This window comes from Falco rusticolus, chromosome 10 (assembly GCF_015220075.1).
Source record: "Falco rusticolus isolate bFalRus1 chromosome 10, bFalRus1.pri, whole genome shotgun sequence".
NCBI lineage: Eukaryota > Metazoa > Chordata > Aves > Falconiformes > Falconidae > Falco > Falco rusticolus.
This window is the reverse complement of record NC_051196.1, coordinates 31,480,895-31,493,941: the sequence shown is the minus strand read 5'-3', so window position 1 is coordinate 31,493,941 and position 13,047 is coordinate 31,480,895. Positions and strand designations below refer to the sequence as shown.

General features: G+C 40.5%; 1 protein-coding gene across 1 annotated transcript in view; it reads left to right on the top strand.

The window, feature by feature from the left end:
* Positions 1-13,047, top strand: part of EYA2 (EYA transcriptional coactivator and phosphatase 2) — an 87,911-nt gene that overhangs the window by 24,143 nt on the left and 50,721 nt on the right. The window contains 6 exon segments of the mRNA XM_037402869.1: positions 3,971-4,089; positions 5,962-6,006; positions 9,206-9,254; positions 9,864-9,927; positions 9,929-10,010; positions 12,813-12,929. Coding sequence (XP_037258766.1) covers positions 3,971-4,089; positions 5,962-6,006; positions 9,206-9,254; positions 9,864-9,927; positions 9,929-10,010; positions 12,813-12,929 — 476 coding nt within the window.

The window sequence follows — 13,047 nt, the reverse complement described above, 5'->3', positions numbered from 1 at the left end:
AAAAGCTGAGCACCAAATTCACACAAGGTTCTTCTTAATTATAGAAGCCAAAAGCTCTTCCAGATGTCTGTCATCCCAGTATGCTAGATGCTGCCATCACTGGTTTTAATAAAAGCTCATATTCAGCAAGCTTTATTACTGATTTACTGTACATGACTTAAGCCAGAAAATTTTTTGCTCTAAAAAGCAAGCAAAGACCTGATATTTTCATCAGTTGCACTCCAGCATGTCATTTAAGTACCATCCTGGTTCCATGGTTTTACTGAAGATTTTATGTAGATTGCCATTTGTTAAAACTGGAATTTCAGAAACTCTTGCGAAGTAGTACATAAACAAGAAATGCACATGAACAAATTGGTAAAAAGTGCATGCAAAACATGCAGAGCCACTAACAATGCGAACATACACGTGACATGCACAACCAGCCAGGCATTTCTGTGAAGTGATACCTGTTTGTACATGCAACTGATACATAAAGAGAAATGGATGCTGGAAAAAAATGGGGAAAATGTTATAGAACAAATCCAGGGAAGCGTGATGGGACTGTGTGAATACAAAAGTGAACAGAACAAAACCAACAGAAAACATTTTCAGAGTAGCTAATGAAATATCTGAATAATGATGTAATTAAAGTGCATTAATCATTATAAAAGATCATTTCACTTTAAACATCTGCTCCTATTCACTTGGCAACAGTCCGGGCAGTGTCATGAATGATGGGGTTTTGGATTATGCTGAAGGGCATGTGTTATCTGAGAAACAATGTAGAACATCCCCAGCTTGACAGGACAGCAGTGCTTTTCCTCAGTTCAGGTATAGCATTAAGGAAATAAGGTGTCTGGGGGGGGGGAAATCAGACATTGCTTACAGCAGAAGAGAAAACCTGGTATAAAACTAAACCCTGCGTTCTTAGCCATGCAAACAAAATTTAATTGGGTGCCAGTGGATTCAAAGAAAGTAATTCCTCTGGGAAAAGAGCCCTTGCCCAGCCTGCTGCTTTTAAGAGAGCCTTAGGAGCCATTGTTGCTTGTAGGAGAGACCTTGTTCCTCCCCACTGAGAAGTTAGCACCACAAAAATCTTCTTGACCCCTTTCTTTTGTGGCAGCCTGGCTGTGCCAGCAAGAGTGAGATTAGCTGTTTCAGGAAAAAAAAAATCTCTTTTTCTTCTGGCATAAGCAAAGTGTGCAGAAGGGCTGTGACCACCCCTGACAGTACGTGGTTCTAAGACATCTGCCTGCCTCCTCGTGCCTGAGACTGCCTATAAAGCAGATGCACATGTGCTTCAATGAAGCCTCTGTTGTTACCAGTTTGGAGCATAGCTTACTCCAGTACTATCAGGACTGAGTAAAGTTTCTCATGAGCTGTGTTTTGTTTAGGGTTAGGTCAGGAGTCCTGGATGGCTGTTTTGACTCTGTCATTAGACTGAGTCACTTAGGGAGGAATTTTTACAGCTAGAGACTGTTTTCTGTATCCTTGTACAAATCTGACTCCTTGTTGTGTTTCTATGCAGTTGGTTGCGTGGACACTGGTGGTGAGCATGATTGGTGGCCCCTATGCACCTGCATTTTTGCTCCTGTCTTACTGTGCTGTAGTGTCTGTCTCTTAAGGGAGGGGAGGGGGAGGCAGTTGTGCTTTGTCTTACAGGGACATTTCTGAAGGTGGAGCCCTTTGAGGCCCACTAGCAACAAAGAACCTCGAGCTGCAAAGCAACACTGATTTTTATGCTAGTCTTGTTTTCTTAGCAAATCTATAATGCACAGCAGTTAGGAAGCATGGATCTCACAAGTGTTGGATTCAGAGTACAGTATTTCTACCCCATTGGTCATTCACTGTTGATTTAGGGTCTCCTTCGTGGCACATAATCAGGAAGCCTTTACCAGCCTCTGGACTTGAGGCTGTGTTGGTGGTGAAAATGCGTATGTCCACATGGATTTCCAAGGGAGGCAGACAAGAGGAGCCCAGATCCCATTTCAAGAAGGGAGGACTGAGGCTGTGGACCTTGTGCATGGTTATGCTTCTTCATACCTATTCTTGGCAATTCTGCAAATCCACAGAGGGTGGATGCTTTCTCGGCCTGGGCAGAGTGCCTTCCCAGCTGTTAGGTGGGGAAGTTAAAATGAACTCGGCATTGGTCTTTGCTGTTCTAGTTACAGGTAAAATACTTAATTTGGTTTGTGCCTGTGCATAACAATACTTACTATCCTCCCTCACAGGTATTTGCAGGCTTTGTAAAAGTGATTGGAGAGGTTCAGATAAAAAGTGTGTGGTTTATTGTTTCTCTGTTTCTCAAAGCTGGTAAAGTGGTATTTAAACAGAAAATCAACACAAACCTGCCTGCTTCTCCCAGAAGTGTGTAGATTAGCATTGCGGAAGACCAGTGTCAAGGTTTCAGGTTTATGTGCTGTTGTATTTTAACTTCATGATGGTTTAGGTGTGCTATGGATTGCTGCCAGCCTGTTGCTGCCATGCTGTCTGTTGCCTTTATAGTCCAGCTCAGATAAGTCCCAGCCAGAGAGCAGGGGTGTGCCAGGTGCCTTGGACCTGCTCACCATCATATGCCCTCTCTCCCATCTGCTCTTGCCTGGGCCCTGCTCAGTCCAAGAGCACGGTTACACTTTTCCCTAATAGCCCTAGTTCCCCTCAGTAACCCCCGGAGGACTGAAATAGGCGTGTACTCTATGTGGCTGTAGAAAGCGAAAAAGGGCATAGCATCTTTGAGTCCTACTTTTTTCATCATTTGTTCTGGACTTGAACCTAAAGCTGCAAAATGCATTGGTGTAGTCTTAGAAAATTCAAATAGGTTTCTATACATTGTGTGTATTAAAAAAAACAAACAACCAACCAACCAAACAAACCCCAACAAAAACAACCCAGAATTGATTGACAAACTTAGCTTCAAATTTTCTTTGGCCAGTAGGTTCTTCACAGTTCAGCCGCAGGCATTGGTTGCACAGGAACAAGCACAGAACGCTGTGGGGGTAAAGATGTCCAGGAAACCTGCCTTGCATAAAAGCCGTCTTGGAGATACCTAATGTAACACACAGTTTCTTTACTGTACTCACCTTGTTGTCTTTGCCCAAACTTGCAAAAATAGGTACGCAAATCTGTGCACTTAATGCCATGTTTTATACCCATCCCAAACACCTAATGCTTCCAAGGAAAACAAGCAGCCCTGTTTGAAGTAAGTGTCTTTGGAGCCCACTTCTGAAAAGGTGTATAGCTGGACTCAGTCACATATATTGAAAATGGTGGTATTTAGACGAATAGACCTATTCATGTTGTACATAGGGTCTGAAAAAAATGATTTAGTAATTTTCTTTTCTGAACTGTTTGTCTAATGCAGAGTTTGTAAGCTTTCATTATAGTGTAGGTCATGTGCACACAAACAATTACATTTTTCTTTGGAGGCTCAAGTCCTGTATATTGTTCATTTAAATTTTTTGGTTAAGTAAGATGGTTTTTTATGTGAAAGGGACTGTCCTCGTACCACTGCCACCTAATGGTCAGGATATTGTAGTTAGGTGCCTGGTTTAAGTGTCCCCTGGAAAACCGATCCTATCACCACTGCTAACCTCATTATCTTGTAAGACTAGGTAATGCTGTTAACTGCTCTCAACGTAATTTTCAGCCCTTAATAGTCTGTTCTGGAGCCTCACTGGACACTGGTGTGTACATTCTTGCTCTGATGGCATATGAGAGATCAGGTTATTTAGTTTTTGTATGGCAAAATCCAGGAAGAAAGGGAAAGCATTAATCAGATGGGTGTAATCTCCAAGGGAGCAAGTACTGCATTTTAATTCAGCATTTCCCTTTGATGAAAACTTTAGTGAATGTTATTATGTGGAATTTATATGAAGCCTGGGTTTAGGTAATCAGCTTTAATATTTATACTCTTAGGGAAAAAAATTGAATCATTAGTAAGCATGCATAATTAATGAATAAATTATATTTTTCCTTTGTTTTCCTTCAGGTATAAGGAAATGCTAGATCTAGTGATATCACCCAGCCTGACTGTAAATAGAGAGTGCCCTGACAGACTGAAGCTTAACCTTTCTAACATTTATGCCACAGCTCCAGATGACATAGAAGGTAGGCTGCCTCTTTTGCTTACTTTTTACTGGCTTTAACATAATGTGTATATATGTGTAACCAAAGGCAACTGGCCACATGCAAAGCCTCTGCTTCTGACAGTTAGTTCTACAGTATGGTGGGCAATTGAGATTTTTTAATATTTTCTTGTAGACACTCCAGTTGTGGCTGAATCCTGTAGTTCAGCAATGGTTTGAATGCAAATGGAATTGAAATGTTTTGTATGTAGATATATATCTATGTATAGTAGGTGCATACCTATGCACATGTGCATGTATATATTTGCTCCACTGGAAGAATTGCAGGTATAAAACGTATTTTGTGTAGAGCTGGCAGTTTTCGTTTGGACCCCACTAGAGCCCCAGAATGTGAGCCCTGGGCTTTGGTGGCTGTGCTGCTGCTGTTGGGGTGGGGTGTGTGCGGGCTCCCAGGCCCAACAACGTATTGTGGAGCCAGAAAACATTTTGCCAAAGCAGCTCTGTGCCCCAGTTTGCATTACTCTGAGATCATTGCTATCATCTCAAAACGGTTAGCCCTGCTGGCTGGCCTCTGGTCTGAAGTTTCATATTTGGCAGGTACCAAGGACAAATTCTTTCAGTGGTTGAGACTGATGGAAATTTATCTGCTCTTCTCCTCCTTCTCCCCTCCACCCCCATCATACTGTTCAAGTGAAGGAAACAGAAGAATGTTAAATCTGTTAAAAAAATTATTGGCAAGTGATGCAGCTGAACTAGTTCTTGCTAGTACAATCCCAGCTATTGTTTGCTGCGGTCAGGATCTGTCAGCCTTCCTGTTAGAGGGGAGTTAGGAAAAGGCACTGGCTATTATGTTTTAGTAGTATGTTTAACCCTTCATTTATAGGTTCTTAGAAGCCAAGGAGATGTTTTGCTTGTATGTTTGCTAAGGCATTAGAAATTGCATGATTAAATCACGTACATCATGACTGCCTATTTACAAGAGCAGTGGAAGGGATAACAATCTAAGAGAAACCTCCTTTTAAATGTACATGTTTGCAGAACAGATTAGAGCTAGAAATGATTTTTAAATACATCATTTTGTAAACTTCTTGGTGCAGAAACTATTTGTTATTATGCAATATAAATAAGAGCCAACGTAGCAGTTACACTGTTGGACACCACTTTGCTAGTGACAGCTCATGTTGATGTGTTTCTTACAGAAATATGATGGTTATTTTTCTATGGAATGATCCTCTGTGCTACCAAGATTATGCTCTTTACCTTGAAAATACTTCTTGTTAATTTGAAGAACAGGAAGATACTTGTGTGTTTGTCAAGTCTCAGACTGCCAGAGCTTTTAATGCAATAAATTCACACAAATATATGCTCTGTATTACACACACAGTTTTAATTTTAGCAAGTCTAGTTGTAATACTTATTTGTGTAGGTGTCCATGTAGATGTCTGACCTGCTATTCTCATGGGTGCTTATCATGAGTTGTGCAATTACATCAATATAATTTTCAAGTGCACATATTTTGCCTGTGGTCCTGCACTTTTGGGTAGAAACACATGTAGGTTTAACTTGGCTTTTTTTGGCAATGACAGTAGTATATTGTATATTGACACACAGTAAATTCCCACTTGGCATTCTTGGCAAATGTATTTATTTACTCTGTAGTTACCTCTTTCAAAAACAAAAAATTTGAAGATACGTTATTTTTTGAAAAGAAATTAAGCTTACGCTTAAATTTTCCTGTTTCTCAGATGTAAAAGGCATTATGAATTAATGAAAACTAAAAAAGTCTATTTCTTCAATGCAATCCTTTTTGGCAGGGAGCAGCAGTGTAACAGAAATAGTATAGTTTTTGTTTTTACAATCTAAAAATCTAATTTTCTGAACTGTTTTCTTTCAGGTAAGTCAAAGCAGATTTTTCATAGTGAGACTGAAAGTGAGTCAGGTAAGCCCAGCTTTGGATTTAGAAACAGTCTTTTTTGCTATATCTGTATGTTCAGATGAACGTGTACATTCATATAACACTATCCTTTGTCAGTTTTTTTAAATTAATTTTTTTTAAACTAAACCCCTCTGCCTGTTGAGTGGGAAATAGGTTACTGTTAACCCACTCTTTATTGGTAGAGGAATTAAGGCAGGGTTGCTGCTGGGCTTTCCTTTTCTAAGGTGTATCGGGGTTGCATGAAGAAGGAGTCCTTATGGTTTTGTTTCTGTCAGTGATTAGGGTGATTCTGTTAGCAATTAGGTCTGTGTAAGTTTCATGGTCCCTCCCCTGGCACACTGTCCTCCTACCTGAGCTGTCCTTTGCAAACAGCTCGGTGCACAGAGCAGGTAGTGTCTGCAGGGGACCCTGGAAAAGGACACAAGGGGGCTGTAGCTGTGGTATTTGCCCTTCTGTGGTGTTCTGGGGGTGTCCTCAGCTAGAGGGAGAACTCCGGCAGAACTGGGGGACAACTTAGGAGAGATGGGATTGGAAAGGGCATGAGGCTTGAATTTCTTGTGGAGGAGGGTGAAATGAGAGGGATGTGCCCCAATAAAGCACTTTGGAGGAGGAAGAGCGAAGAGTGGGTGATGAAAGTGTGTTTGATCACAGAGGCTGTAATTGGGCAAGTTTGTTCTGTTTCTCCTTCATACTCAGGAGAATGAGGAGGTGGAACAGGCATCCAGCTAAGACAAACTTATTAGAGTCCAGCACATAGGCTTGTGGACAGATGACTCTGAGGTCTGCTGCTGCACAGACAGAGGTACCCAAGCTGGGTTTTTCTCTTGATAATAGTAACAAGCAGCAGTGTCAATGCAGTCATGGCCAGTTCACTCTGAAACCCATTGCCCCCAGTCATCAGTGGCTTGTGTTACCAGAGCCACATTCCTTAAAGCAAGCAATGCTGCTGCAGTAACACTGCTCTGATAATGCACCTGAAACAGTTGGGAGACCCTTAAAGGTAAATATGAGGCCGGAAAGTGGCCACAGTCAGCTTGCAGGTAACTTGTCTGGGTGACAGGTTGCCGGGGAGAGAGCTGAGAGACTCAGGAACATCACCAAAAGAATGCCATTTGGTCTCGGATTCAGGAAATAGTTCAGTAAGCACCTAAGCACAGACACCCTTATTTTCACATTTTTTATGTATTCTAACCTAGTATGTAGTTCTTATTAAACCACTGCAGTTATCCTGGAGAGCAGAGAAAGGAGTACATGGATATTACTTTTCTAATTTTGAGTAAAGTTATCTCTGAAGATTTCAGAGTTTGTGAAAAAAGGGCATCCTTTTTCAAAAAACTGTGCTTTTTAGAAGTTGTTACCTTTTGGTCAAATGTTAATGTTTTCTAGGAAATTCAGCTCAGTCTTAATAAGCTCAGTATTATGTTTCCTAGGAAATTTACAATGCCTATGATTATTATATACAGTAAATATTATACAAATTAACATTCTTTTAAAAATCCTGTAATATTTTCAGTATTATTGTTACATATAGTAGACCTACAATTTTATATTATTCTTTTTTATAATGTTTAATAATCAATATTTTAGTTAAAACTCCAATGGAAATGCATGAGTTCTTCCATAAGCAAGTGAACGAAGATAAAAATGCGTTTTTAAATGAAATTTGGTTTAAAAGTTTACCAGATTAAATAGAACTGTTTTTAAAAATAGTTTGGTGTACATCTCCCTGTTATAATGTACAATGATAAAGCCATGTAAATGGTGTGGAAAAGGATTGTGTAGGAAAGAACATCTTCAAAGAGAGTTAAATCAGGAAGAATGAACATTTCATATGTGAGCATGTCAGATCTTTTTGGACATTCTTTCTATGTTTATGACATAACAAGTTGCTCAGGCCCATAGGACTGTTTGCATGTAGTTAGACTTTATACGTACTTGTATATTTCATTAAATAAAACATGGTTTAAACGTTTAATTCACGAACTTACAAATGGCTGAACAAACTCAGTGGTGCTGTTTTGGACAACTTTGTATGGAAGACAATCCAACTACAGCATTGCGGGTGTGTCCCTGTCAACACGTGGAACCAGCACTGCTGATGATTCCTGCCTGGCGGTAGCAATGTGCAGGCCTCAGGGGCACTGCAGGAATCTCCCTTGCCACCCGGCATGGGCATCTGCAGTTGAGAGATCATCTTCTGCATGAGGCTGGGTGATATTTCCTATGCTGTGTAACAAATTACACTATAGCTGCTAGCAGCGAATGTTAAGGGTGGCAGTGCTGTGATCAGTGGACAAGGAGATGCTAGATGTTCTCTCTGTGTAGAGCTGTGTGCAGGTAGTCTTGTATGTTCATTGATGCAACCAGAGACGCTGAATCTGCAGTGCCTAATGTCATTATTGATGATTGCGAGGGGGTTTTGCATTACAGTGCTGTGATAATATCCAACAGCTCCAGCCAGGAGCCAAGAATCAAAATTTGGATGACGTTATGGAGGCAACCTGCATAATACTCATGGGGTGATGTTTTCAGTACAACTTTTCAGGTTTTACTTTAGATTTTTTAAAAATTTTAGTTAATTAAATTTAAATTTTTCTTTAAATAAAGATGGTGGCACATTTTTCTTTGGTAGTGTTGCAGGACACAACTTTCTGGTACATTGGAAGGCATCCTGCACGTATAACCTGTGTGATACATTTTCTACTGGTTTAATATTTTGATTTCTGGCAGGTCAATAAGGTAGGTTATAGTTAACTAAAAAAATTCAAGAGTAAAGAGATTTACAATGTTGTATTTTTATATTTAATTTTTATTTAATCATGGTCTAGGAGAGTACCAAAAAAGCAAAAGGGCAAAAAGTGCAATGAGTTTAAATCACTTCAGTAATCATAGTAGTTGCTTTTATAGCCTTTAATGTGTGAGTCATCCCACCAAAGCCCAGCTTCATGATTGATACCAGTCCCATGGGAAGAAGAAAGCGGTAGCTCAATCAATCGGTATCACCCTCAGTTAAAATCTAAACATGCCTTTGTTATTAAGTGGAGAATAATTTTCTTACCTACCTCAGTTAGTAGAGATCCACTAAAAGTCATCTAATTGCTGTATGTTTTTCTTAAACCAGCAGTGGTAAAAACAGTGGTATCAGCTTGGCCATAGAACAAAACATAATGAAAATCTAAGACCCTTTAATTTTGTTTTCCAGGCAGCAGCAAAGCAGCACCACAGTGTCCTCTCCATCTGTACTCCACAAAGTGAGTGCTCGTGCCAAGTGCTGTAATTTAAAAACGTGTTTTGCTGAACAGCCATTTTGTGCAGACTTTGTCACCTTAAAGAGCATTGCCTTAAGCCCATCCACCTGTTCCCCTGCACATCTCTGGCCCAGTGAAGTAACTGGTTCTTAATCTTGTTAGATATGGAGTGAAAGAAGGTTTGAGGTACCGTGTGCTGTACTTCAGTACCCTTGGGAATCCAGACTTTATCAGTTTTGAATATTGTTAGTTTATGAGTGACCGCAGAGGAATATGTGAAATGTCAGAGGTTTCCCACGACACTAGCTCTGTTTAGCAAACCCAAAATGAAACATGAAAAATCAGTGTTGATTTAGTGTTGTTAACTTGCAGATATTTGCCACAGTCTTAAACTCCCTATGCATTTAGGTAGCTAATCTAATAGCTCATATCAGGAGCTGTATACCAAAACAATCTTTTGCCCCAGTCTAGTCAATTCAGAGTTCCTACAATACTTCACCATCTACTTTGGATATTACTTTACCAAAATGTACTAGAAGTGTCAACGTGTGCTCTAGAAGATCATACACAGAACCTCTTGCCTTAGACCTTCTGTTTTCTTGTTCTGAATCGACATTATACCCATATAGTGACAGTCCCATCTTTCCCAACAATGGCAACGTATGGACAGACTCAGCTACAGCACGGGAATCCAGCAGGCTGCTGCATACACTGCCTATCCTCCACTCCAGGGCAGCCCCTATGGCATACCCTCCTACAGGTGAGTACTTTGACATCATGTTACCTTTGAGGGCATTGTCCTTTGATCCTAGAAAATATCTGTTTGAAGTCTTAAGCTTTAGAGTGACAGGTCATTTCTGTCTTGGCGATGTTCTCTCCTTGGGCTTAGAGAAATCTGACTTGTTTAAAAGGTTAGGATTACTTTGAACTACCTATCAGAACTTGATATCCTGGGTTATGACCAAACTAGGTAAGTTTGGAGCCAGTCAGATATGAGACACGCACGAGAAACTCGGGTTCAGTAGAGTGCCACTTGAGAGGCAGTAGCTGGTGAGTGCTCCCATGACTCATGCCAAGACAGTCTCTTGCAGTAAAAAGATACTTAGGTAAACTACACTGCACCTTTCTTGATTCTTTCTGGAGTTTCAATGATACAAGTTATTTTAAGAAAAACTTTTTATATATTACTATGGGAATAATGCATTGGTGTAATGATACAGAATACTTTTGGTTTGGAAGACGGTTTATATTTAATGGATGGTTGTTAGCTGTAGATGCAGTAAACATTTCTAACCCCAGTCAGCTGTGTTCCCTGCTTTCCTGCACAGCCTTGCCAGCAGCTGTGGGGAGATGGTGCTGGGCAGGAGCAGCTGAGGGATTCAGGCAGGGGGCTAATTAACCACACATCCTGACAGAGGAATGCCTGGTAACCCAAGTATTAAGAGTGTCTTCAAGCTCTGCATGGAAATACCAAGCTCTTGAGGGAGCTGGGAAGTTCTCTCCACTGCTAAAAAACAAAGAGATGCTGGTTCTGCTTAGGTGCAGCTTTTTAACAGAAAGCTTGGGCTTCTTACTCGCAGGTGGTACTGTGAGTGCTGTCTTGCAGCTTTAACATGGCTTCACAGTTCTGTCTCTATTCATGTTTTCTCTTGTGCTCTTAAAAACCTTTATTTGCTTGGCAAATACAGTATCTCTTCCCAACAAGAAGTTTTTATATGGCCACTGTCAGGTTTTTACTGAAGTGGGAAATCAGTGCAACAGTTTGGAACGCCAGGGAAATGGGCTTGGCAGAGCTGAAGCTCTACCAGGATGATGAGAGGAATGTTTGAGACCCTTCCTGGAGCTACTTGTGTGGTTGCATCAGCTGGCTGATTTCCAAGGCAAACTCTGAACAGTTGTCCTGTTAGAGCAGGTGAAAGTAGAGCCATTTGCTACTGCCTAGAGTCTTTAGGGCATACATGTGTCAGGCCCATATGCTGCTTATAAATCCTGTGGATGACCTCTTAGCATCCTTGAGCAGCAGTTTCCCTCCCCCAGCCCATATACCCTCTCTAAGATACTCAACACAGCATATGAAAAACTCCACCTGGCTGACAACCAAGAACAATGAAGCGGTATTGTTTTTAGGCACAAAAATAAAACTCTGGCCAGTTTCTAGACAAAATAGAACATTGTGTGGAAATTAATTTGGTGCTAAGTTATTTCGCTGTCTGACAACAATTTTTAGACTTCCAAAAAGGCCCATTTGCTGAAGATTAATTGTAGCTGGGGTAGGTTGAATGCTTGCATGAGAGTGCTGATGTAATGGGTTGTTAGGAAAAGCGGCTTCTCTGCACACACTTGCAAATATCGCTGCTTCCCCAGCAGTAATAGAGCCGGACGCTTGCACCAACACATGTTCATGCACTGTCCAAATAAACTTCCCATGTTTCACAATGCAGCATTGTCATCTTGTTGCTGACTTGTACTCAGATTGCATTGCAGCTATTCACACCTAAAGCTACAAGAACTGATTTTTATTGGAGAAAACATTATCTGGGAGAATTGATTCCCAAGCTGAGCAAATGCAGACTTGTTGCTTTTAAGAGACATTAAGGTAGAAAACAGCATGTTTGGTGAAAGGCATGTGAATTCAACTTGTCTTTTAGCAACTTAGCCTACAAGCGCTAAAAGATGGCAACAGCATGGGAAGTGTGTAAATCCGAGGCCAGAACATCAACTGGGTCTTTGTTGTAGTCCCAGCATTCAGGGTGTGTCTAATGGCCATTTTTTGTTTTGTGCAAATAGGCATGCAAAAGAGGGAAGGATCACGCCCAAAGGGTTCATAATAAGACGCACCTTTCAGCTGTTTATTTTAATAATACAGCTGTACATCTCAGCAGCATCTCAGAATAAAATATCAACCCCTTTCACTACCAGCAAAGGTTTCATCTTGCAATGTTTAATTCAGTTACTGCTGTTGCCCCTGTAAATTGTCAGTTTAATTGCCTGATTTTAGTAATGAAAAGATTTTTGTGGCTTCAGGGCTTACCTGTTGTTCCTCAACTGTATGTTGTATCTAACTGAATAGATGATAACCCTCTTCTATGACTTGCCAATAAATATTTTGCTACCAAAGCTGAAAATTTAATCCAAGTAAAAGATAACTCTTGAGGTTATTTTGCTGAAGGTCCTCTTGCTTTTTAATCATTTATTGCATCTGATAACTGTTCAGAAAGTTCATGAGTCAATGAGTTTAATTCTAAAACAAAACTATTTGTTCGTAAATTGTTTTTGAAAACTATATTATTCATGATTGTTTATCCATCTTACCAAAAGTTCATTCAGGTATGGATACAGCCGACTCAAATATTATTTGTGATGGATTTACTTGCCTATTACTTAAAATAACTGGGTAATACAGGTAATGATTAAAAAAAAGTGGAAGAAAAGTATAGGAAAGCCAGAGTTTATTAGGTTACAACCTAGCTGAAAAATGGTTAATTCCTAAACTTGCTTTTTTACACCTTCATGTGGCAAACACTCATTTTCTGTTTTTGGTTCCTATGATATGCCTGAAAGGCATTAAAACAGAGGACAGCCTGAGCCATTCCCCAGGACAGAGTGGGTTTCTTAGCTACGGATCCAGCTTCAGTACCCCAACTGCTGGACAAGCACCGTACACGTACCAGATGCATGGTGAGTACAGCTTAGTGCCTTGCAGGATGTGCTATGAGAGGTCAGAATCCTGTACCCCTATGTTAGACCAATTCCTCTTTTGCAATTGCAATGGAACGCTTAGGTATGGGCAGTCAGG